This window comes from Agelaius tricolor, unplaced genomic scaffold (genome assembly GCF_023055355.1).
Source record: "Agelaius tricolor isolate 1412-34295 unplaced genomic scaffold, bAgeTri1.0.p SCAF_9, whole genome shotgun sequence".
NCBI lineage: Eukaryota > Metazoa > Chordata > Aves > Passeriformes > Icteridae > Agelaius > Agelaius tricolor.
Window position 1 is genome coordinate 39,929,178 of NW_027269269.1, and position 27,205 is coordinate 39,956,382.

Genomic DNA, 27,205 nt, shown 5'->3' on the forward strand with positions numbered 1-27,205 from the left:
TTCCCTGCTGTATCTTGAGGGAGCACAGCATGAAGAAGGGAGAAAGTGCTTGGCTTCTAAATCAGATAATGGTTCAACCTCTTCCAGCTTTTCACTAGGTCAGAGGGATGAAGTAAATGCTCACAATGTTTATGTGTAGCATAGCACTACTTTTGTTTTGCTTTTAATCAATATCAAGATTTATTAATCCCAGGATTTTATTGACCTAATTTTCATATCAATTAATAATTATCCTTTGGCTTAATTAATCTTGATCCTGACTCCAGTGTAAGTCAATATAAACCATCCAGGCCTTATAGGCAAACGAGAAAAGAACGCTCCTAAACTACAAAACACGTAGGTATGAAACAAAGTGGGCTGATGTCTAATAGAAGCCATGTTCCAGGTGAGTGCTCAGGCCTCTGGGCTGTGTATAAAACCAGCTGGAGTCACTATAATTACAGCCCTCCTGTGTTAGATTAGCTGGCTGCCTGAGTAGTGAACTGGCTACAGTGAATGGTGCAGGGAGTCTAATATTTGCTTGAGTATGAAATAATTGCTGAAGTTCCACAGTACATTTTCTAACAAATTGAAAGTAGATCTGTTGATTCCACTTCAAGCACCTGAATGCCTGTTAATTCATTCATTAATTAAATGCTTTTAATTAGAGGCATCTCATAGCTGTTGTAACCTAAGACCAGGACAGACAAGGAGTGAAGGAATGAATGCAACAGTTACTCACCTTAATGCATTCTGGCTGGCAAATAGGATCTCACCTTAGGTTTAGGAAAGCAAGATAGTTTTTTTTTTTCTCTTCAAATCTTTCTCAGCATTTCACAGAAAAAAAAAAAAAAAGATAAGGTGTGGTAAAACACTGAGCAGGGTCAAAGTAAGTGTAAAGATATTATTGCTGTTGCTTAGATACATTAGTTTGTCACTGATAATGGTTCCACCAATAGTGTTTTCTTCTGATGTTATTTTTATGTAAGTGTACCTGTGATATATTTATGCATTGATTTTCTTGTGTGATAGTAGATGCTTTCTTTAGTAATACAGAAGCAGTATTTGCAGATAGCATTACCTGAAGAAGCATGCCTAGAAGTTAGTTTCAAAATCTCTTAGGAGAATCCTATAAAAACTGCAAGAGGGAGACATAACACTCTGAACTCACAGACTGTTCTCATCACAAAATGCCAGTTGTGATTATAGGATGGATTTTTTGTTTAATTAGATAATATTTGAGTGAGAAACTGATGTCTGGATTACTAAATAATGTAACTAATCACAAAGGCAGCAGTAAATGTGAGTCTGTGCTTATTCCATTTCAGAAATTTCAAGTATCCCTCTTGTGCAATGAAAGGAAGTTGAAAAAAATTTTGAAAATTGTTTATTCTTTAGTGCTTTAAGATGTGCTTCATCCTGTGCTCATATCCTTTTGCTATTCAGCAGGAAATTTAGAAGGAAAAAATGTGGGGTTTTTTTTACGCAAAAGGTTTGATAAACAAGATTTTGATTAATGTATAACACATCTTTGCCACTTGGATGATCTGGTCTGTGCTTCTAAGTGTAAGCACAGAATTTGCACTCCATGGAGAGCCAGAGTCCAGAGAGGTATTTGCAAGCAGTCTTTGGAGCTGCCTTGGTCCTGTGCTAATCTGGGATACCTTGCTGAGCTAAATCATCCCAATTTCAGCAATTCCTGGGCAGTAAGATTGTCAAGAAGTCCCAAATAAGCAATTGCCATGAAATACCTTGATATGTCATACCTATTTGCGATTGTGTGAGTGTGAAGAATTTCGTCTCTTTTAACACATCAACTTTTGTCCCAGATCTGGTGCCTAGGTAATGAGACTCGATTTCATATCAACAAAACAGTAGATGCAGCCATTCGGTCTGTAGTAATAGGTGGCCTATATCCAGGTATCCAGTACCGCGTGGAAGTTGCTGCAAGCACCAGTGCAGGTGTGGGAGTAAAAAGTGACCCACAACCCATAATAATAGGTAAGTTATTGTCTGTTCTGTTGTTTTGTTTTGCCTGGGGTTTTTTTGTGGGTTTTTTTTTTCCTCTCAGAAATGCTTTCATGCATCGCTTCTGGAAGCATAAAAATCTGTGGAGGAGGAGACGAGGTTTGGCTAGGTAGTTGCTTTTACATCCCACTGCCTGATGATGTTTTCTCTTACTACAGAGTTCCTGCAGAGAGTGAAGGGAAGTATGTTCCCAAGACATATAAAAAAAGCAGATTGCCTAGTGAAACTGATATAAAATTTTGGGGTTTTTTTTTAATGAATTTACCACTTCTGCAGGTTGGCAGACGTGTGGAGCCCAAGCTCCCTTTTCCTCCTCTTAAGATGGCTGGAATATTGCCTTACTCATTCCACTGTTTACCATTGTTTTCTGAATGTTTAAAGTCAGTGTTTCTCAGGTATCCCAAGACAAACCTCCTCTGTCAAAGCAAAAGTTGTCTTTAGACAAATTAGAGAGCAAAGGTAGCATTATCATCCCAGCCTTTGTAATAGTTGTTTCTTGGTAGTGGTCTCCATGCAAAACTAATTTCCTGACCTGAGAGAAACACAGCTTTTGTTTATTCTGAAATTTTTCCTGAGTATAAAATATAAAGATGGGAACAATATGGAAGACTAGAAGTAATTATGTTTAGCAAACCTGAAATGAGCTGTGCAAAGCAGAACCTCTTTTTAGTGCACGATACAGGAATTTTGTTCCCTTTATCTGTACGATCTAACTTAGTTATTACCTAATGGAAATTTATTTGTTTGTTTGGGGGACTTCTGTTGTTACTAAATATTTTCTTTCTAGAAAATATTGTCAATACACTGTCCCAAACATGGACTAGTCTATTATGTGTAGACCCTTAGAAAAGGCCATCCCAGAAGCTTTGCTTAAATGTTCACTGATATTCAGTTTCTCCATTCATCAAAACAGAAGCTAGGATACTTCACCTTTGAAGTGTCACTGGAGACAGAAATACAAGAGTGGAAGTGAAGGTAGCACTTGGTTTAGAAAAGACAGCCACAGAAACACCAAAGAAAAGAGGGGAAAAAAGATATCCAGAGGTGAAAACAAAAAAATTGATTTTTTGAAAATGCAAGAAACCAGGACCTTTTTTTAAAATTATTTCACTAAGGGGTCCATCTAACTAGGCAGGACATACACTGCACTTATTCCAGCAAAGCACAAGTGTATTGCATTTTAAGTACATGGGTAGCCTGTGTCACTTAATGTGTTTTGAGTTATACTTGCACCAAAAGTCTTTGCTGGATGATTCCCAGAATTCTTAGTGATATTTATTTGTTCCTTTAATGATCCCAGAATGTCTGCTTCAATAAGTTTGTTTGGTGACATCTTTGTACATTTAAGAGTCATTTGCATGAAAAGTAACAGGGAGTAGTTTCTGTTTGGGTTATGTTTTTGTTGTCATTTCTGGGGGGTTTTTTTGGAACCTGAAGGTGGATGTGTTTATTACATATATGGTCTGTATCTCCCTTTTCTTTAGGCCCAATTTTGCTATTGATTAAGAATTGCTAGCAGTTATTTCTCAGACTATAAATTTCCTTGATAATTGTAACAATGTTTAGGTGATACCATTTCTGAAAAACCTGAGTTGGCACCATTCAATGTTTGAATGGGAATCAAAATCATAAAATATGAAAATTATTTTTTAAGTAAATTTAAAAAAAACCCTAGTTACATGGATTTAAAATGAGCTAATGAATAAACCTCAAAACATCATAATGAATGGGAAAGCATTATTGAGTTATTATAATAGAGGTCTAAATGATCTGGTGCTTATCTATACCATTTAACAACTTGCAAACAGAATGAACAGCTCCAGAAATGCTGAATTATGGAGAGAGCAGGTCAGTGGTGCAGGAGAGTTAAGCTGTGTTTCTAAGCAGTAAAAACTTTTAATAGTCATGAAACACAGAGTACAATGTATAAAAAGAGGTGTTATTTTTAAATACAGGATTCATTCTTCTAAAAATGTTTCAGGTTTTTTTTTTCTGAAAATAACTGGTTTTCATGGTGAATAATCAACTACTGGCCTCCCAGAGTAATTTTAGATAACAGACTTGTGACAATCCAGAAAGCATAAAAAGGAGAATAGGAAGCAGTAGGAAGTATATGATTCTTTTAGTTAGAAATTGTCTCACTGTTACAGGAATCTTGTGCCTATGCTTGAACCAGGATGTTGAAAAATTTTACGGAAGACTCAAAGAGAATCAAGAATAAAACTTTTATGATCACTAATGATTTGCTAAAAAACATTCACTTGGAAAACCAGAAGTAAAATTGGAATAAGGGCAACTCTGGTTAATGCTGTAGCTATTATTTCTCTTCATCAGTCGGCCTGGTCCCTCTTACATTCCATCATTGGCATAATGATATGAGGAACAGCTGCAAACTTTCACAGTAATAGGTACAATCGAATCTGATGTGTCTAATTAATTTTTGGTCCGACAAATTAGTTTTGTTCTTCATTACTCTCCAATGGGAGGAAGACATTATATTTCATTATGGTTTTGTCTTCAGGAACAATGGAGCGTTGCAGGTCGCACACTTCCCTTGTCTATGTTCTAATTAGTTGAACTGACAGCATTGTTACAGAACCACCTGCAGTACATGAAATAGTACACTGGTACCTTGGATGACATATTTATTACTTCTGCTTAAATATTATATAAAGAAGTACAAGACTAATGCTGTTTGTTTCCCCAACCCCCAACAATTATATTAATTTTATCAAAAGTCAGTGGGTAACATTCATCTGTCTCCATTTATTCTTCCGTCATCAAATTCACAAAGCATATGTTATTTTGACATTTAAATGAATTATTACTTTTGCAGTTGTAATTGCTAGGCACAGAAGGGTAAGAGCAAACAGCCAGACTGCAAACTTTAGAAGGTAATTTGGAGACAGATTGTATCTTCCCCTAGAAGAGAGGAAGAGCTGAAACCTCCACTGAAACCTCTTCCCAGGCACTTTGCAGTTTGCTCTCCCATCCTCCCTTTTCAGAAGACTGTTTTCTGGTCTTAGAGAAGACAGGAACCTCAGATGTTTTTGGAGGCTTTAGTGAAAAGAACTCATTCTTGAATCCAGGAGCATCCACTCCCAAAGCTGATGTCTCCAGCACTTCCCTGCCTTGGTAGCATGGCTGTGTCTGAAGCAGTGCCAAGCCTACCTGTTTCCTCACTGTCCCACTGCTTTGGCCTCTCCTCTAAAGGGCACAGAAATTAACTGCAAGTTAATGGTAATTAGAGCAGCTCCAACCCCCATGCTGATTTCTACTAGAAAATCGATTTTGTGTCTGGAAGAGCGTGCCATGGAGAGCCCCTTTCTATTAGTTTTACTGTCAGCCCTTCCTCTTTCAGCGCTGGGGTGCTCCTATGGATTGGTTCCATGGGTAGAAAAAAACATGGAAAACCAGATAAAGCAGCCACTGCTGCCTGCTTTCTTTCCTTGCCACAGCTGCCCACTCAGTTTCATTCTCACTGAATCAGGCCTGGAAGCCATTGGGCTTTTGGCAGTGGCAAGACAAAAGATGCAAGTGTGGCAAAGAACAGCTGCAGCTCCCAGAGCCTGATGCTGGTAAAGCTTCCCAGCATGGCCAGTATAGACTGGTGCATGACATCAGTACTGGTGCACTTTTTGTACATCTGACAGCATCTTTCTGTGGGACCTGTTCTGCTTGCTGGGAGACTGTTTTGTTCATTGCCCAGAAGGACTGAAAGCAAGCCAGGCTCTAGCACAGCTTCCACAGTCTGATTTCCAAAGCAGACAGTCATCAGTACTAAATATTGCTGTGGTGCTGAAAGAGAGGAAGCCTAATAAACTCATCAGCAGTGTGATAGCAATGGCATGCAGGGCACTGCATTTCTTCCTGATTAACCCAGCCCAGCTCTGAGCACCACTGAGGGCCTGAAGCTGCATCTTGGCAGGGGCAGTGCTGGGCAGAGGCAGTTCCAGAGGGACCTTCTCAAAGGATCCCCTTCTATAAAGCATGGCTGTGTGAAATCCAGGTCACCTGCAAAGAGGTGTCTGTGGAAATGGGGCTGGGAGTGTCAGACTTCTCAGATCTGCTCCAGCCAGAGACCCTGAGTGCTGCCTTTAGGCTGGAGGCAGCAAGCTGCTCTGCTGGAAGAAGTAAATCTAAGCATTGCTGAATTATAGAAAAGGAATATGTACATTTTCACAGCATGGCTCAGTGATACAATACTTCTAATAATTTCCTCCAAGTGACCATTTCAGTGTTTTACTGCAATGTTCAACTACCTTTATGTGTGTGATAGACTCTCATAATTGAGAATCATATTGTTTACATCTTCTTTGTCTCAATGGAGTAGCTACTCCTGCAGCTCTTCAGCGTGCATGCAAGCATCTGGTAATATTGCATAAACATTTCAAGGATTGAGCTATATAAATGCTTTTACTGGAAAGGATGGATAATCTTTCATGAATTTCAAAACTGCAGATGTGGGCAGTTTATATAAAATATGCATAGAATAAAATTTGGGGTTTTTTTTTTAGAAAAATATGTTCTGCATTTCCTAATTTTAAAAGTAACTATTTTTGACAATTTGAAAGTGCTGGCCCTGGAACGATATGCTTTAGCATTTCCTGGATTTCCATTCCATTTTTATGAGCATTTGTTTTCAAGCTAAATGCCAAGCTTTTTCTTTTGAAAAGTTCCCTTTTAGAGAAAGAGGGGAAAAAAACAACGGGAGCATCTACTGAAATTTGCAGTTTTCTGCTGTAATATACAATTTAAGATCCTATATAGTAATTTTTTGATGCATTTCACTTTAATTGGTACTCCAAGTAATAATTATTTCTTGCAGGTTGATATTAGGAATTTGCATGCATATTCTAGGTGGAAAAAATAGCATCTGTTGCTGTGATTGTTTGGTGCTTGCAGTTAACTGCATTTTTCTGCTTTGTGTCAAAGATGGGACACTTAGAATTTGTATGAACTGCTTTCCCCTTGAAATAATTGCTGGAAAATGCATCTTTGCCCCAGTGGAAAGTGCATTTATTTTATTGTTCATTTCAAATTTGGAAGCTAGCATTCAGGGAAAAAAAAAAAGAGTTGAGTTAGAGTTTTTGGTCATCTTCTAATGTCTTCTAATGTAGCATATTCTGTATCTGGATTACTCATTTGGAAAAAGTTATTTATTGATTGCTTGATTTATTTTTTTATTAGTTGCCTGTGATCCATTTTCTCATTATTGAATTCTGTCTACAATTATGGAAAAACAAACTAGCAAATATGTATATTGTTAAAAAAAAGCTGTGGATTGACATCTGTTAGATTACTTGGGAGTGTGCTATGGGTCTGCCTTTCCAAATATATATCTGCAAAATGGCCGTGGATATTTACTCTAGAAACACTGAGATTGTGGTGTGCATTGCTACTTCCTAAAGTTCTTCTACTGTGGGTAATTCTTTTGAGATCTATTACTATTTTTTAGAAGCCTTTAATTTGTGTGTTTAATTTGTTCCACTGTGCGTTGCAGAATGCAGAATAACCACATTCTGCTCAATTTCTCTTGTGCAGGAGGTCGTAACGAAGTTGTCATCACTGAAAATAACAACAGCATAACTGAGCAAATCACTGATGTGGTGAAGCAGCCTGCCTTCATAGCTGGCATTGGTGGTGCATGTTGGGTCATCCTCATGGGTTTCAGCATCTGGCTCTACTGGCGGAGAAAGAAGAGAAAGGGGCTCAGCAATTATGCTGGTAAGAGCAGTGACTTCATTGCCATCTCAGCAGGTGCTATCATAAAAAGAACAGGGGCTACTAAACCTACCTAAAAACTACATTGAACTTACAGCAAAAGTGTCCTGGGTGAATTCTGTATGCTTGTTTTAAATGTATGCTGTGAATTGCTGGTGTGAGAAGCTTTAAATGCATCGCTCGGTACCACATTCCATCATTATCATAAGGCAGTATTTTTACATCTCCAGCACATCTAGCATTAAAAAAGTACAAAGAGGATTAGCTGTTCCTCTTGCCCCTTGTTCAGAAGGCACTCTGTTGGCATTGCAGCATCATTTGTGTGTTCAAATATGAGTTAGACTAGACCCTTACAAGGAAAGTAAAAGAGTTTTTGTCTTCTCCTTCTTCTTTCCTGTGCATTTCCATGTCTCTGAAGCCATGTGCATGGCACATAAATGAAGGTACTTAATCAGTGACTTCATACCTGTAGCTGGAAGAGTGATGTATTAGGGAAGTGTTGTCAAAATTTACCTAAGGCAGAAGCCATAAACAGTTTTGTCTCAGAGGCAGAACATCTTCAAATGTTCTCTTTCATTTAGTGTTTGCTCCAGTTATAAATTAGTTTTTGAAAACTACATTTGGAAAATTAGATACTCTTGCCAAATGAAAATATTTTCACCTTTATCCAACCTTTGTTTTGTGTATTATTCTGTTTTCAGAATTCTTATGAATTTTTGGGAAGTCAGGTGATGTGTCATAAAATGGGTTACTCTGAAGCCTAATTTAACACACAAAACTCCCAGTTCTTCAAATATTGCAGTAGGTTCTCTTGCAGTTCTTATTAACACTTAAAAAGAGAAAACCTTTGCCCAGTTAAAGACAGCATATTTAATGTTGACATTATATCACATGTAAGTTACACAAGTGCCTTTCTATTTACAAGTCATCAAATGTGAAACCAAGGGCTCAGGTTCCCTAAATGGCTGAGCAACAACTTGCCAAAAACCCACAGTCAGTCACAGCCAAATTGTTCCCAGTTCAGCTCAGCCATAGTCAGACTCCTCAGTGTCCTGACTGGGCTCACTAAACCAGCAGGAAACTATTCCATGTTGGTTTTCAATCCTTCCTGCTGCATTTGTTTTCCACTGGCTTTGTGAAAGGACAAGAAGACAAGCAGTGGAAAGAGAGGAAGTAGAGACCACTGGCTTTTGGTCCTTGGTTTTTGTGGAACCTCACTTTGTGTCACCACATGATCTCTGTCATTCATGGGTTGTGCTTTGTCCCAAGGTGGTTTTTTTTTTTAATTTAATAGCAGTAACTTCTACTGCCTGAGGGGTGGAGTGGTTTTCACTGAGAAATTAATATGTATCTCACACACTTATACATGAAATATTGTTCTAGATCCCAAGATTTTTTTCATTCTAGAGACAGCTGTGGTGTTATTTCTCTTAGGAAATAGTCCTACCTAAAGCTTTGGACACAAGCTGAGACTAGACTTTCCTTAAAAAGGAGGATTATTAGTCCTGTATGTGAGTTGGCATATTGGGGTGAGGGAGAATTGAGAGCAGTCTGTTATAACTTGGAGAACATAGCTGTAAATAATTATGACCAGCATGTCTCGTGCAACTCATTCCTTCTCACGGCGTTTGCTGCATCTAAGTGTGATGTGAACATGGATTGCATCATGAAATTGTGTATGCTTTCAGCAAGGAAAGTGGGTAACAGATCATGCTTCAGAGCTCATCCTAATGTTTACAGCTTGGAGTACAGCATGTCCTCACAGAGAGTCTTCAAATTTGACTGTCAAACTTCACTGCTCATCTTTCCAACCATCATTTCTCATTGGCTGCTGGCTGGTTGGTGCTTTAAGCTCAGCTGTTATGTCCTGATTATGATATTCAGCTCCAACTGAGTGATTTCCAGAGGAAACTCGTGCCCTGCAATTAGTGCTTTGTGTCAGGGTGTGTAACTCACAATGTGTTTGCTTTCTTGTTTTGCAGTTCAGTCCTTCACCTTCACCCCTGCAGGTACTGTCCATTAGTCTGTCTCTTACCTCACCAACACACCATTTCAAGCATTAGCTATCAAAGTGTTTATGAACATGTGAGATAGGAGGAATTGAAACCAAGCACAAGGAGAAATACTCTGGCTGCCTATCTGTGATAAAAATGTAGGATTCATTCTCCTCTAGATTCCAGGGAAAAGTAAAATCTACCACCATCAATGTCTCTGTCACTATAAATCTGCATACTTAACTCACCTAACTCTCTGAAATGCAGTTTTGAAAGTAATTTTCAAGACCAGATGCTTGAACTAACTTAACATAAACAAGCATTATTCATATATAACTGAATTTTGGTTTTAAAGCTCAAACAGTTTAGCAGATCCAAGTGGAGAAATGAAACTTTCTTCTACTTCAGCTCTCAATTATGTACATGAGGTGTTAGATTTACTGTGAGGTGTTTAGACCTTCAAGCAATCTAGTCACTAACTGATGCATTCATTGACTTTACAGGGTTTTGAAATTGAAATATTTGGGGTTTTTTCTTACTACTCAGCTCAGAGCTGGTATCCTATTTTTCTTATCTTTAAAAAGATAGCACACAGTAGACTATTATCATAAGCATGATTTAAGATATGTGAAGGATAAATGAAGAGTGGTTGAAACAGCAGGTTGCAAGCACTTTCTTCAGTATATGAATAGTCAGGAAAAATAGAGTATACAATTAATAATAATAATTCCTACAAACAATTTGTTTCTGCTCTCATACCTAATCTCAAGATTTAGAAACTCAAAAATAATTATACCTCAGCATTACAGTGTTAAAGGCTGATAAATCTTGGTGTTTTCCAGAAGAAGCCTGTCAAGCTTTTTGGGTGTAGTTTGGCCCCTCAGTTGCCTTTACCAGAGCTGTCTCCTCATGCTCAGTAGCTGCTTTTTCACTCTTGCTTGTCTTCAGCCACAGCTTGTGTTCAGCTTAGCAGGACAGAGCAGATGACCAAAGGTGGTGGTGTGTGCCCCTGGAGCCCATGACATTCTGAAAGAGAAACATCCTTGTGGAAAAGCTCTGGGGGCTCAGGATTGCCTCCCTGGCTTCAGGCAGGTTTGGTCAGGTTACTGCAAGCCATGGCACAACACATCCCACCCTAAACACTTCACTGTCTTTTCTTTGAGACACAGCATAGGGTTTTTTCCAAAACTAAATAATACATCTTTGCATTTGGTTCCTATGACTGTGCCTCTGTCAGCTCTCTTGAACTGTGGTGCATTTGTACTGTTCTGTTTGTGGCATGCATTGGCATGACACAGGGTTGTGCTGGAGCCACAGGGTCTGAGCATGATTTCATGCTGCTGATCCACATCTGCTGGGCAACTGGGATGTATCAGAGGTACTGCCAAAAATGTTCTTTTTTAAAAGCAGTTTTGACATCTTGTGGACTTTTTAGAACTATTCTATTTCCTGGCTTGTACTAATTTCTGGAGGAATTGAGGACCTAAGTCCTCCAGTAATCGAGTCCAAAAAAATTTTTTTTTTAATTTAAAAAAGTACTTTCCTTATGAAAGAACATAGTGCATGTTTCCTCTCTTTAGACCCAGAGTTCCATAACAAACTTTGTTAATTCTCTAATATTTGAATTTGCCCTTGATAATATAATTTAGAAAGACATGCTTGTGGAGGTTTGACACTCACAACTGCATGTTGTTCCCTTCAAAGGTTTATGGTTCATAAATAGTTTGGGTTTAGATACAATTATTTAGACAGTGGTATGTAGCTTTCAGAATCTCCTCAGAGACAGCTGTCAGTGAATTTTTCCTAAAGATGATTTTATCATAATATACTCAGATTTTAGAAGGTACACACCTTTTGTTCTGACATCTGCTTTAAATTCTTTCTTCAGAGTTGCAGAACATACAGATTTAACTGTGTGGTAAGGAATTGAATCTATTAGGTAGAGAATTGAATCTATTAGTGTAACAATTATATACTTACTTCATTTCACACTCAGGAAAAAATCCCCTGTTATTTCTGATGTGAATATTTTTGTTTTATTTTTCTTCATCTGTATTTGCCTGTGTGTAGAACATAGAACACTAAAAATAGTTGTTTAAAAGTCCAAATTCATGCAGTTTTTAAATTACTTGCTAAAAATGGTTTTTTTGGGTCATTTGCAGATTATGGGTCATTCACTAGGACCACTTGTTATTTGTATTCTGTTATTAGGCTCCTGAAATGTACAGTTTCTGCTCTGAGACTATGCCACTGGAACATGTGTGGGAGAAGAGCAAACAGCAATTGTCAGGCAGTTTGTAGAGATTTATGTCAGGGCAGAATAACTGATGGAGTTCAATACTTTTAGCTTTCTGTCTCTGGAAATATTTTCATAAGTTCTGATCAATGGCTCAGATGATCACAGATAAAGTGGCATTGATAATCACAGCTAAATCTTTTTAGTTATTTTCAGTTGAACTGACTCCAGTAGCTACTGAGCCACAATTCTGTACGTCACTGTTCTTCCACTTGCCTTTTCTCCACAACTCGCCAGGCCTTGATTCTCATTAATATCAGTGCTACAAAACACAAAATTTAGCTAATATGTTTGTTAGATTAGTGTTTGTAAGTAGTAATGTCACCACCTGCAGCTGTACAAGGACTGTGCATCTTTGTGACCATGACATGCTCTCAGCAAAACCAAATCTGCCACAAGGACACCAAAGACAACAGTCATCCCTTTTCAGCCATTTCTCCTGTAGTATAAAGGATGGATTGGTCTCACTTTTGTGAGTTTGTGTGAAAGCTAAAGTACTGCTGCACTGTTTGGGTGGGGTATTTTTTGGGTGGGTTTGTTTGTTTTTTGGGTTCTTTGTTTTATTTTGTTTTTTTTTTTTTTTAATGCTTATCTTTCCTGTGCCCTCAAACTTGTTGTGCCAGTACCCCCTCACCAGAGTATTTTGGTGTTTTCAAGTGTCTAGGCCATCAGTCATGCAAAAAAAGTAAATATGTATTTTGCTTATGAATAGGTAAGCTTATTTAGTGACTAGTGCTTCTTGGGATTAAAGATTTTTTGAAACCCAGTAAATAGAAAATGAATTAAAAATAGATAGAGAATCATGGAATGTTACACATATTATGAGCAACTCCTGAAACTGTTAAATGAGGATAAACTCTGTGACAGAATCATCCAAAGGTAGACAGAAGATTTGATGGAATTTTTATGTGCTGATTATCTGTTCTGAGTTAATGCTTATTAAAAGAGGATTAATCTACATTCATATTTGAGGAACAGCTTATCAGTAAAAGGAATGAGACTTGGCTGGCAACATTAAAGTTTTCATTTGCAGTAGGAAAATGTGGCCTACTAGAGATAGGCATACAGAAAGCTTTCTAAAGCTTTCTAAAGCTTCCTTGCCTCAGAATGTCAACTTACTATACATTCATATTTTTCCAGTTCTAGCAGGCATGAAGATTAAGTTTAACCTTGTCAGATAATATTAGTAAATGGTTTTGGTACCTCCTTATATATTTAATAAAAAGCATGTGAAAAGCTCCTTAACATATGCTGGTTTTCATACAAATATATACAATATAATTTCCTGAAATATTTATGCATTTAAAATGCACTTTGGATTATATTTCTGCATTTTTGCAGTCCTTGAAGTATAGGCTGGTGGGGATTCCTTCAAAATCTCTCTATGCAGAGGTTATTTTTTCATCTTCTTTTGAAAACCAATCTCATCCCTGCAGGTCTTCAGCCTTTCTAAGAACATGTATCAGATGCAAAGACTGCTGAAAGAGCTTTTTTGCTTCCTTGGTGATAAAAAGCAAGGAAGATAGGTGGGTCAGTGATAGGGACATCCTTCCCTCCCTCCTCTTACATTGCCCCTTGAAATTGCTCTGCTGCTTTTTGAAGTGGAGACAGGATGAATAAAGCCAGCTGTCTGTGTGTTTTATTTTTACAGTGACATCTACAAGCCTGCATTGCATTAAGTATGCTCCTATTCAGGCATTTAGACTTGTTTTGTAATTGCAGAAATCAAACTGCAGGAAAAAATGCTGACAAAATGTATGGCAGGAATGATAAACATAGTGCTTTTTTTGGCAGCCTGACCATATCTTCTGTTGTTAGCTGTCTTGCCTTTCACAACATTGATGTTAAAGAAAGGCACCTTCTCTACCCAGCCTCAGGTAGCCCACTTATGGATGCCATCAGGAATATGGGGGGTTCTTGTGGCATCCCAGTGACATGGCCAGACTTCAAGAAGAATTTTGGCAAACTTGGTTGATATTCCGTAGCATTTTACACCAAGCACATTAAATAAATAAAATGCTTTCTGGTTTATTTTCTCATTGAGATTATAACCATTGGTGTTATAATCTCATGGAGATTATAACCAGGGTGAAGGGTAAACAAAAAAAACCTGTTTTCCTCAGTCTTCCATGGGAAAAACAATGTCACTGCAAGCTGAACATTTCTTCTAAAGATGATGCATATATTGAGAGGGTGTAAGATGATTTAACATAGGACATAAAACAAACCAAAAAACCAGGAAACAGTTCCTACCACCGGGACATGCAGAAGAAAAAGGAGCAAATTCTGTGATCCTTGTTTTATTCTCAGCAGTCTCTTATGCCATAGCCAACCTGCAGCAATTATGGCTCTAGCAAAGAGGTTTTTATGTCATGTCTTCTTGATGGAGCTCTCATGGCATGCCTGGGAGTTTTTCCATACCTGCCTACACAGAAAATAAAATATGTCAGGCAAACATTGCTGAAATCTCCTGCTAGTTCCCCAGTTTTAGCTTTGCTTTATAAAGGTACAAGGGGATATAAATATTTTGTAGACCACAAATAATGTTTGTTTGCTTTTTTCATATGACATGCACATTTAAAAGCTCACACACCTGTACATGCTATACTAGTGGCGACAAAATTACCTAAAAATAAGTTCTGATACATGACAGTCTAACAAGAGCATTAATCCAAGCAGTTTTCAGAAAATGTGTTTTATTGCAATTCTGTTAGATCTGTAAACTTTATTTATAAAGGTTGTTATCAAACGAGCCTCTGTTTCTCATTTTCCTTATTTCTTGTCACTTTGAATAATGCAGAAAGTTGGAGAAATCAAGTATTAAACTGGGAGGACAGGAGGAGGAAGGAAACAGCATCTAATATACTATTGACCAAGATACTTGGAAACAAAGCCAGGCAGTACCCACATCTTTGCATAATCACATATGATATGCACAGCACTTCAGATTATTCACTTTTAAGCAATGAGTGGAAGTCATTTGACAGCCTGTTAAATACCACGTGAATGAAAGTAGCAGTGCCTCTAAAATTAATTACCCACAATGTTTTACCATGTCTTATTTTTCAAAGGAGACCTTTATTTAGTACTTTCCATACTTGCATTTTGATTTTCTTTCCATTAATTGGTTTGATTACACCCTTTCAAAATTCAGCTCTTAACCATTTTGATGTGACATCTGACTGCAGTGATTTTCTGATATTGGTATTAGTCTGCTGTGCAGTGAAGGGTAATTAATCACCCTACTATTCTTCCACCAGAGCTTCCAGAGGGGCCAGTTTTGTCCCCTTTGCTGAATGTACACTGTGAAATTACCCTAGGAGTTAATAAAGTAACAAGGATTCTATAAGGTATCAGAAGAGTTTTCCCAGTGGCTTTATGTCATTCATTATTTTTTTAAGGAACACAGAATTTCTATTGGCTGTAGTAATTTGTCTGATTAGTGTGTAATAGAAAGCCTAATCCTGAGTTCGAGTAGTTTGGACTAATACTTGGAAAATCTTGCAAATACTCTGTGAGCTGTAATTTACTGATGGGACCACCTGTCTTACAAAGGTAAATAGTATTTCCAAGTGAAGGTCTATTTTAAATTAAGCTGGTCATAAACTCTTCCATTCCTCACTGAAATTCAAACCCTCATCCAGTCAGAGGCCTTTAAGGCTGCAGGTGTCCATGACATTGGTATAATTTAATAGTCTGCCTTATCTATGCCTGACAATAAATAATGGGATATTGCCACTGAGAACCAGAGTAGTCTGTTGGCCTTGATTCAAAATGTTTTTTCAGTGTTTTAGAAAAGATCATCAAATGTTGTCAATTAGCATCTCACCAGTAATGTGGGTTTACATATATTGCCCTGAAATGTAATCCTGTTAATAGATAGATAAGGGAGAGGCTGGTTTTTGTCAAACACCCATGAATGGAAGGATAAAAACAATTGTCTCCCTCTGATTATGTCCTTGGCATCCCCCATGGATGGAAGACTGGAAACACTTTTTCTTCCCAGTGGCACTGGCATGTATGCATTTATGTGTGAGTGCTGGTTCTTAAACTATACTTCTAATGGAAAAGGTGCAGCTTTTTTCCATCCCTTCAGCTGTAATAGAGCTGCCACCTCTTTGTGTTTGTCCTGGGAAATGACATATTTGTGTGGTGACATTATATTACTGCATTACGACATGATGTTATTAACTCACTGCTGCAATGTCATTATGTACTGAAGCAGAAGCATGCCAAGAAAACAATTTGATCACATGGCTCAGACTTGCAATGCAAAGTCATATGAAGGGGCCTGTGGTGGATTCAGGCCTTTTGCCCAGGTGGCTGCTTTGCCTTGCAAGGTACAGAGCAATCAGTAATGTCCTGTCAATCAGTGATGTGCCGTGAAATCCTAAATGAACTGTAGCCCCAGTGTGCTTGAGCCTCTTCTTGTCACTTCTGTACTTTATTATGGGATGATGCCAAGAGACCTCCGACCTCGGACACTGAGCAGTTTGACTTGTTTGATTATTACTAATTGATTTTTCCCTGTCTTATATGTGTGTGTGTGTATGTTTGTTTGTTTTGTTTTTTCCAACCAAAACACAGTCACCTTCCAAAGAGGAGATGGAGGACTAATGAGCAATGGAAGGTATGTTTCTTTGTATAAAAGTCTTTCCACTGTGTTTATTTTTAAAGTAAGGGGTCTGAAAAATGCTATAGGTGATGCACTTGGGTTATAGCCCATCATTGGGAAGACTGATAGCTCTAGGAGGAGTTAAGTAGCTTACCACGAGGTTTAATGACCTATCTATTGTGCACTTTGGAAGAAACAGGCCCAGATGTTTCATATCTCCCAGATGTCCCGGAAGAAATGAGTAGTAAATATCAAAAAGAATGTGTTCATTTGTTACTGGGATGTTTATTGCATTAATTAGACATTAGCAAATGAAGTTGCTGTTGTTTAAGACTCCTTATTGGCTCCCCCTAAATTGCTGTGAGTGAACAATTACACTTAATCGATCACAAAATAAATGATTCATGGATGATGAATAGGCTGTAGATTGATAGGACTGGATTCCACAACTTTGGCTACTCAATTGAAATTGATAAAAGCTGATAACGGGCCCATATATCCTCATCTATTTTCCCTTTGCCAATATGGAGATTGTAATTAGGCCCTGGTAATAACTTCCAATCTCCTGTTTAATCAATATTTTAGCAAAAAGAGATTAGGCCTAATGAGAGCGAGTAGCTGTGGCGAGAATGCGGCTGGGCCGTCTTATTGCCGTTGCCATAGAAACCGATGTTTCTCTTAGGGATTGTTCCAGGCAGGGGTCTGGAATGCTCGGTGATGGGAGATGCTGCTCCAACTTCACCAGTGCTTTAATAACCCAGGGAAGATGCGGCACAGCGGACGGCTTTTTGTTTTCATGTGGCAGGAAAGGGTGTGTGCAGCAAATGATTTGTTTCCCCTGCTGAACACGCACACAAACAATCCACCTGCCTTGCTAAATTTTGGTTTTTCCTGGGGTGAGAGAGGCACGATGCCTCGTGGCCCGGGTGTGCCTTCTCTTTCACCATGCTCCCTGTTTAACACTGCTCTCAGAGTGGGAATTACAGGGGTATGAAAGCCGTGCAGCAGTGACACGCAGAGATAGCTGTGGACTTGCCATTAATCCTCCTCAAACCTGTTCTCCTCTAAACCATCCAAGAGTGCTCGAAGAAAGAGTTACCAGCCTGTAGATGACAGGCATGCATTTGGGATGCAAGGGAAGGAAGAAATAGTAGCCCAAAGTCCTGGAAATGGCTGATATGGAGTAATCAGTTTGAGTGATGGCTCCCTTGAGGTGGTAATTTATCATTCAGCCCTGGCGTAGGATCCCATGATGGTGCTGCCTAACTCCTGTTTCACACAGACAACGGAGTTCATTTGGATTCTGGCAGAGTCACGACGGATGCCTAGTCCCTCTTCTACTGACAAAGTTGATTTGTATATAACCTTAATTAACTGCTCAAGGTCTTTAAATCATCAAAGGCTATACAGTTGTAATTTGAAATAAATTAAAGTCTCCTAAACTGTTAGTTACCTATGGAGTTAGAAGAACAGTAATATGCCCTCTTCTATCACTACTTATCTCACAGGTATTGTAATTTTATATATATGTATATATTTGTGTGTATATCTCTTTTTCTTATTCTGCTTCAGTCGACCAGGTCTGTTGAATGCCAGTGACCCCAGTTATCCTTGGCTTGCAGACTCTTGGCCTGCCACAAGTCTGCCAGTAAATAACAGTACTAGTGGACCCAATGATCTTGGGAATTTTGGTCGTGGAGGTAGGTTTCCTTTTATTAAGTCACCCGATATTATAAAATAGGCTTCCATTAGTTAACATCTATGATGAATACTGTATAATATTTTTATCATTATAGTTCTTTCTATGTGTTTATTTTTTTCTAGATTTGATTGAAAATTGACTTTAAAATGTTCCTTTTGCTTAATCTCTTTTTAATTTTTAAAAATGTAGGTCTGGTTTGTAATTTGCCCCACAGTGGTGAGACAGGGTCTGATTATGTCTGATGTCAAGGGAAATGTGTTTGTGTCTCAACCTCATTCCCTTTTTTGTGGAGATGAGCAGTGTGCCATGCAGGGCAGTATAACCAGGGATGGAGGACATCCATAAGAGCAGAGAACACTGGAGATGCAGGAAAGATGTTCCTTCAGCAGAAGGACACAAGAACTTTGTTGCTGTCACCTTACCCATCCTCTTCCTGCTGAGAGCCTCCTCTTAGTGTCAACCATAATCTGTGAAGAAAATCTCAAAGATCTTAAGCAACTTTCTTTTTCATTGGAGGAAAGGATACATAAAAAGGAATTATTTAGATCTTTTAGAGTTTTGTTTCTATTTTGACTTGAGAGAGCACCTTTAGGGGAGTGAGATAAAGATGTATTGTTACAATGAGGAAGGAATCTTTAGAGGGCTCATTTCATTTCAAACATTTAACTCAAATGGGAATTTTAATATGTAGGATTGGGATTTTTAAAAGTAATAGTAGTATTCCCATCTCTCTATTACTTCCTTGGTTTCTCAAGGAACTCAGCTAATTCTGCATGCTGGTCAGAATCTGCTTCTGAAGACCATCCATCATTCTGGTTATACATTCCTATGAAAAGCCTCTTGCCTGTGGTTTGACTACTGTGACTTAAAATTACAACAAAACACACTAGATTTATATTCTGTATAAAAATGTTGTAAAGTTCTTGTCAAAAATATTTAAGAGCAAGCAAAACTTTTGATAATATTTACAAGGCAACTGAATTTCTGCCAGCTTCTTTGTTGCGAATATCTTGAAAATAAAACCCTTCAGTACTTTTCCATCTTTTCTTAAGCCTACATAATACAGAAAAATTACCATTTTCTTTTAGCATTTGGCTCTATACAACTGAAATTGGAAGCTTTTTTTTTTTTAATTTTTGGCCTCAATATGCATGAAGTATAAGTCCAAATTCATGCAAGAGATATAACAGTTGCGCTTTAAAATTCTGCAGCTTAATTCCACCCATGATCTTTACAGTTGAGCTGAAACTTTTATTCTGGGTGGTTTGGGATCACTTATCTCCATCGCTTTCAGAAGCTGAGATTAGATATTTCTGCATAAAGATGGATTGGAAGATTTTAACATGTAGAGATGGAATATTAACTATATAGATGGAGCTTGTGCCTCTTTTACTGGTTAAAAGGTCTCTAATAACATAAAAGCTCTGTAAGAATTTTAAAAAAGAGTTGGGTGACATCACTCAACCTGGAAACTCAGAAGCTGAGGCAGGCAGTCCTAAAATTTCCCTTAAGAGTGAGATCAACTGTCCTAGATAGGCATTTGAGAGCAAGGCTCTGAGTGGGAAGCACAGGTGAGGCTTGGAGTCATGTAAGGCCACAAAATGGTATTGCATCTCCAAGGCAGCAAGAAAGAGCTTCCCTGCACAAGTATTTCAGCACTATTTCATTTATCTCAAGAGTTATAGCAAAAGTTGGATTTTGGAGAGTCTTGGGGAAGGTTTCCAGTGGGAAATGCATCTTCATCTTTGGTCTGAAATGTACAGTGTGGTGTTTTTGCTGTGACAGCTTGCTGGGAAAATCCCACTTGACTTTGAGTCGGTGACTATGGCACTTTGTAAAATCTCTACTTAATAGCTCTTTGAGTGCTTAAATGTATACATCTCACTGAGGTCAAAAAAGTAATCTGTGCTTGTACTGAAAATTCCCAGAAAGTCTGGAGAACCTCAGCTTATCAGTAAGAATGACTGAAAGTCCTTGGCTGGTGGGCAGCTATGCAACTTCCCTTTCAAGTGTGTACACATGAATAGTTCTCCATTTTTAAATGACTGTATAGACATGATACCTCTTCAGTTGCCAAAAATATGCTCTAAAAGACAGATGTATGTCTGAGTACTTCAGTGATGAGCATTTTGCTAGTTTTTACTTCCTTGAGTCTTCAAATCCAACACAGACAGGTTGAGCTGGATTTACTTCACTTTATACATCAACAACAGAATTTATTTACTAAACTTCAAGCCATTATACTTTGACAGAGCTGATTGTAGAAAGGAGAAATGTTCATATTGTGGATGAAATGCAAGAAAAATAGGACTGCACTTGTCTCTCACATCTCATGCTGTATTTGCACATAGATGCATTTTTGTTTGTGTACTGCCCCTGGAAAGCACAAACAAAATTGAATATGTGCAGATAGTACCAACATGATTTTGAAATATGAGCTATAGTTTGCATTAATTGTAATTTTTTTGCACTTGAAATTTATCCGCAGATATAAGTTAATATAATTAAGATCTTTTAAATACTTGATTGTGCCCATTTCCCTGCTGTATGCAAAACCAGATCATGCTGATAGACCCAAATTTAATCTCTCTTTCTGCAGTGTCTCTGCTGAACATTTGCTATTGCCATATTTATTGTTAATATTATTTTGCTGCCCTGAGACTGAAGATGTTATTAGGGCCATGTTAAAATGTTCACTGTAGCACACCTGAATGCAAGAGAGAGTAGTTTTGTGATCTAAATGTTCATCCCAGGAAAAGAAAAAAATGCTAAACCCCAAAAAAACTAAAGCAAACAAAAAATACCAAGTCAGTGTTAGGAGACCATGGTGTCACATCTCATTGCTGGATAAGTCTTTGAGACAGTGAGAGAACAGATGTATTCCCTGAGGTTGCACAAAACCCACATCTGAGTTTGGAACTGAGCTTAAACCCTTGACTAGGTGCAAGAATCATCTTTTCTTTCTGGGGCTTAAGGTACATAAAAATGGCTGTTATCCCTAGAATAGGATCTGAACATCCTCCCTATAGGAGTGTTCATTATCTCAAGAGTGATCTAACAGTTGGAACCTGTATCTGCCATCTGGCTGTAGAAAGAAAATGGCATATAAATGAAGGATTTTTTAAAGAAGTACATTCTGGAATTGATTCAACTTTTCAGAGTCTAAATAAATTGTAAAAATAGTACCATTTGAGATATTGACTTCTGAGAGAGCAGGAAGGAGGGTTATCTGCTAAGCTGTGGTTCTCCTTGGGACATCATGTCAGTCATCATTAGATTCTTCACACTTCACTAGTCTCAGTTTCTAGATCTAGTATTCCACAAGCAAAGGTCACTTCAGTGTTTAGTAAGGAGAGAGACTGCCAATCTAACTGATTAAAGATACAAATTGCTGTGTGGGATAGGATTCAAAATATTGGGAATACTCAGCAGATATTTAGTTAAATATGCTGTAATGGTTTTCAGGTAAATGTACTGGAGATTTTGTACAAGTTGTTCTCCATTATCAACATTGCTTCGCCATTTTGAGGGTCTGATCACCTAAATCCTTTCTGAATAGCAAATTATCGTTCATGTATCACAAATAACTTTTTTTTGCCAGGTTTTTCTTTTGTTGAAAAGAAGGAATGTACTGGCTAATGTCAAAAGGAAAATTAGATAAGCTGATGCAAAAAGTTTCAAGGAAATCAAGGTGATGCCCTTAAAAAATTACTTTGAGAGTTTTTCTACATATTTGCTGGGCAAGTTCCCTCTATGATTTGTAAATTCTCTCCTTTCATCATTTCCCTGAAGCCCAGACAGTTTCATTGGTTCTGACATGGAGTGAACAATTGAAAACATTCTTCAGTAGAGAAATATTCCAAACTTCACTTTCACAGTTGAAGGTATGAGGAAGAAAAAAAAAAAAAAAAAGATGGTTTTAGGCAGTGAGACGTGAAGGACAAGTGGTAGGCCTGTCACAGCTGCTGAAAGCTTGGCCATGGTTGTACATCATCTTCCCTTCGTTGGCTCATGGACCTGTCTCAGCTGAAATGCAAACGTGCAAAATGACACGTTTATTTCTCGGCTTAAACCTTGGTACTTGCAGGCTTCCCATGCCTCAGTGATTTGTTTCGTTCCACAGATGTGCTGCCACCAGTGCCAGGGCAAGGAGATAAAACCGCTACCATGCTTTCTGATGGAGCCATTTACAGCAGCATTGACTTCACCACCAAAACCAGTTACAACAGCTCCAGCCAAATAACCCAGGCTACGCCATATGCCACCACCCAGATCCTGCATTCCAACAGCATCCACGAGCTGGCCGTCGATTTACCAGATCCACAGTGGAAAAGCTCAATTCAGCAAAAAAATGACCTCATGGGATTTGGTTACTCTCTCCCAGACCAAGGCAAAGGCAACAATGGTAATTGCAGCTCTTATTTTCCAAAGCCCTTGGCTTTGTGTACTGTATCATCTGTGCATGAATTAGAAAATTCTTTTTAGCTTTGTGAGACACTGTTCATGTTGACCTGAACTAATGCCCACACACCTTGCATGTGTGCTGAACCTCACCTGATCACAAAATACATTGCCCTGTGCTTTTAATGCTCTTTGTCCTGTGCTAGTCACCAAGCCATCTGTCTTCCATTAGGCTAGGGTAGGTGTACCTTTAAAACTAACCAAGTTAAAACCTGCCTCCCCACGCCATCTGCCCCTGACTTGCTAACTGCATGTGTTGCATGTGCTTGTGCTGTCAACTAATCCCACGATGCCACTGTGACCTCTGCCGTTTAACCCTTAGCCTTGCTTTACATCCCTGACTACCGGGTGGCTGAGGGACTGGCTAATAGATTGCCACACAACCAGTCACAGGATTTCAGCACCACCAGCTCCCACAACAGCTCCGAAAGGAGTGGCAGCCTCTCAGGTTGGTTCTGTCGCCGTGCGCAGGGGAGCGAGGGACGGAGGGGTGTTGGCCAGCGGCTCGCCAGGGAGGCAGAACACCTCCCAGGCACCAGCTGAGGATAGTCATGAGAGTTCCTGCCCATCAGCAAGCAGTGCCACATGGGTCTCTGCTGAAACAAAAAAGCTTTTTGCAGGACCTACTTGGAGATGACTGGAGAGTCCTTCCATGTGTGCGCTTGTCGGCGCAGCTGCCAGCCTGGCCTTGTCACATCCTTTCTCTGAAACAATCTGTGGAGCAAATATATTTCTGCATCCATCCTCAGTTTATAGGTCTCCCCACACTGAACTTAATGAGGGGATTCTTATTTTTGTTGAGTTGTTAACAGATACCCCATTCCCACAAGCTGTTCCACAGTGAAGCAGGTTGGAAATAGTTGTAGGGCCCTGAAAGGTGACTGGGGTTTCAACAAATTGTGCCAAGTTTGCCTACAAACAGGATGTAAATTTTATGTGTGTGCTGCATGTTCTATTGGAAACATGATGCATTTTCATCAGATGAAAATGATCATAGTACATGTGGTTGTGTGTTATATCTGAGCACACCTTGTTTCTTGATTCCTTTAATTTTGCTTACTTGTTGCTTATGTTATGTATAGTTGTCTTTTTTTTTTTTCTGTCAAGGCAAAAACTGAAAAGGCAACAGTTAAGATGAAAATCTGGGATTTCACCTAGCTGAAATATGAGAGCACTGAATGGACTTTTTGATATTCAGAATATATCCACAGCTTTTGGAATTTCTACTTTAAGCTGGAGCAGTTTTCCCAGTAACAGACCAAACCTAGAAATAGCTTCTTTCTGTCAATTTAAATAACTATTCAAACTGAATCTTGAGATAAGAAGCCTATTATCATTGGCCCATGACTCAAATAGTCAAATGTGTTTGCAAGTCTTGTGTTCACAAGGGGTGGCATTAGCTGATTTGACTGAGACCAAAAAATAGGCTTATGGCATTGTCAGAGAGGTATCTGGAAGCTGAAATACTTCAAGAAAGCTTCTTATTCCTTGCATGTGAGATATATTGACAAGTAGCTTAGGAAATCAGCTTGCTCCCCAGGCTGCATGAAAATGCAGAAATTGGTGTGCTGAGGCACATATATGTCAGGAATCAGAGGGCAGTATCACACTTTAGATATGTTAACAGCTAAGGCTGCCTAAGAATTTTCTCAGAAAATAGGAAGTGTCACTGGAAAGTGCCCTTTTTGATCAAAGGCTGGACTTTGATCAAATATTTCAAATGCCACATATTCTGTGTAGTGTTTCTCAGCCAGAAGTGAATTTCCTGATGACACTAGGAAACTTGGGGATATAGTCAGTCATATGGCCAGGGCACTCTTGTTTTGACCAAGGCAGCTCAAAACTGGATGCCCCAGTGCTCAGATGAGTGCCAGATTATTGGACTGCCGAGTCAGTATTTTGCTCTCCCTTGCCCACTAATTATGCCTTTGATGCAGGATAATTATGTCTGTGATACACAAGAAACTGGGGGAGACCTTCAAATAGTCTGATAATTAGAGCATCACTGGAGTCAGAGACCAGCTTTGATTATGTAGTCCCCATCAGGGGGAGCAGGGATTTGTTCTCTCACTTCCTTGGTTAGTACTTTAGGTACCACTTATTATTCTGACTAAGTTTCTGTCTCTCTTACATGAATATCATGAGAATCCCTATCCCACTGTGGAATGGAAAACAGCTAAAACCTCAACTGCTTTATGAGGCAGGGAAATTTTGTAGCTATAGTTTGCACAGATTATATCTGTACTAGGATCAGCAGCCCAGATGGCAAATTCTTTCTCCAGTACCCGATTCACCTGGAGATTTAAACAATATAATTGAATTTCAGTGTGAGGAGACATTGAAGCATCAGGCTTTGTTGCTATGGGGAAACAAAGATTTGGTGCATCAGTTTTCAAACACAAATCAGGCTTTATGTGTTTGGTGTCTGTCCCACCAGTCTGACAGTGGAATAACTCTGTCCGTGGGGACAGAAAAGAAATATTCTGCCCAGCTGCACAGTGTAGGCTGCTTTCCTCTACCAGTAATGACCTTGGAGTTCTCTTCTTTCATTTCTTCATCTAAACAAGTCCCTTGTCTCTCTGCTTCACTCCTTCTAATATCTCCATTATCTCTAATTTCTCTCGTTGAAACTCCCAAAATCCAAGTGACTCCCATATTAGCACTCCACATGTCAACCTACATTTTACCAGTCTCCTAAGATCATCAAGATGCTACACTTCTAAAATCTTCCTCTCCACCTCAACTAATCTCTAAGCTGAAGTTGTTCTTTGCATTTCCCTTCTCTGTGTGTTCCTAGTTTAAATCCTCCTGCAACATAAAAATATCTGCATGTGCTTTTCTCCTAAAGCAGCCCCTCCTGCCTTAGTTCTTGATGACGTTTAAAAAATTTTCTCCATGTCCCACAAACTAAAATTAACCTACTTTCTTTGCACTGTTCAGTGACCCTATTTCTAACTCCACTTTTTTAGCCTTACCTGTGCTTTGAAAGCTTCACTTTCCCTCCAGAAGGTTCATATATTTGTTCCTCTATCTCCACTGTCGCTGGGGTTTCTTTTCACCAGTCAAAATGTTCTTTCCATTTTCAAGAAAGCTGTCCTTTCTGCCAGGCTACAAAGGGAAGGAAGAGTCTGTTTTCCATCCTAATAGAAGTAATATCAGCTCAGTTCACACATAGTGAATCACAGGATCTTGGCTGGACTTATTATAAATACTCCAAAACAAGGAAGGAAGAGCTTTGGTCTGGAATTGAGTAGTGGAAAGCTTCCAATGTGCTACCAGCCAGGTCGATTGGAAATATTACTGGGCTGGTTGCCTGTCTCTAGCAGGCACAACAGGAGGTGAAAATACAAGTTTTAGCTACTTCTGAGTCACAGAATCACCTTTTTCTTCCCTCTCTATTTGTCCCTGTTTTCATCCAGGTGACGTTTGGAGGTAACAGAAGAAAGCCTGTGACTCACCGTCTCAAAGACAAAAAGTCCCATGATAGGGGACTGTCTTATTAATTAATTCTGTCACTAGAATTGCACCTCCTTCTGTGTTTCTCTGAGCCGTGGCACAGAGGGTGATGCCTACCAGTGCACATTGTGCCACCCTCCCTGACCAGTCAGTTGTGGCTTTCTAGATTCATTGATTCATTTTTATGTGAGGGTTTTTTTTTGGCTGATCCTTGTAAATCATCAAGAGACATCAGTGGGTAAGATGGATTAGACTGTGCTTTCTGCAACAGGCCAGGGATGAGTGAGAGCAGCTGGGAACCCCACTGAAAAGGCATCTGACAAACCATTCCTCCACCCAACAAAGAGTTTGAAAGCCACAACAAGTTCCAAAAAATAGATGAGTCCCCAAGCGGTCAAGGGATTCAAAATGTTGAGCCATTCTTCCTCTTAATGAATTCCTGACAAGAAAAAGAAGTCAGGCAAAAATAAAAGAAGCAAACCAAGTGGGATGAGAGCTTTCTCTGTAAGATCACTCTCCCACAAATGGAAGTGTCTCAGCTGGGGAAGTGGATCCAAGGACAATAAGAGCAGAGGGTTTAACCAAAATGCATTGCTCATTGCATTTCTACCTCATCCATTAGAGCTGTATCTCAGAAATAAAACCTCTTCTCGACAGTGGCACAAGACATTTGAATCCTGTGAAACAGTCAGTCTTAAAATATTGCACAACTTCCCACTCTTTAAAAAAAACCCAGAAATTAGGAAATTCCTAACAACAAAACCCTGTTTCTTTTGTTTTGACAATTTACTCTTACCTTGGAAGTTCTTGACTCCAATGACAGTTTTTTTGGATGGTGTCCTTAACCTCCATGTTTTCCACAGTAAGTGATTATGCAAAACTGTGTTATAATCACAGTGGATTCTGACATTTGAAATAATTTGCTGTGTTTTATTATAATTTTATCTAAG

General features: G+C 38.9%; 1 protein-coding gene across 14 annotated transcripts in view; it reads left to right on the forward strand.

Moving 5' to 3' along the window:
• ROBO2 (roundabout guidance receptor 2) overlaps positions 1 to 27,205 on the forward strand; it is a 1,036,281-nt gene that overhangs the window by 964,300 nt on the left and 44,776 nt on the right. For 10 of the 14 annotated variants that reach the window (XM_071433684.1, XM_071433685.1, XM_071433686.1 and 7 more), the window contains 6 exons: positions 1,809 to 1,980; positions 7,552 to 7,734; positions 16,609 to 16,651; positions 18,209 to 18,336; positions 22,462 to 22,743; positions 23,122 to 23,247. In XM_071433684.1, coding sequence (XP_071289785.1) covers positions 1,809 to 1,980; positions 7,552 to 7,734; positions 16,609 to 16,651; positions 18,209 to 18,336; positions 22,462 to 22,743; positions 23,122 to 23,247 — 934 coding nt within the window. The remainder of the gene's footprint in view (positions 1 to 1,808; positions 1,981 to 7,551; positions 7,735 to 16,608; positions 16,652 to 18,208; positions 18,337 to 22,461; positions 22,744 to 23,121; positions 23,248 to 27,205) is intronic. The other 4 variants (XM_071433695.1, XM_071433689.1, XM_071433697.1 and 1 more) reach the window with 1 other exon arrangement.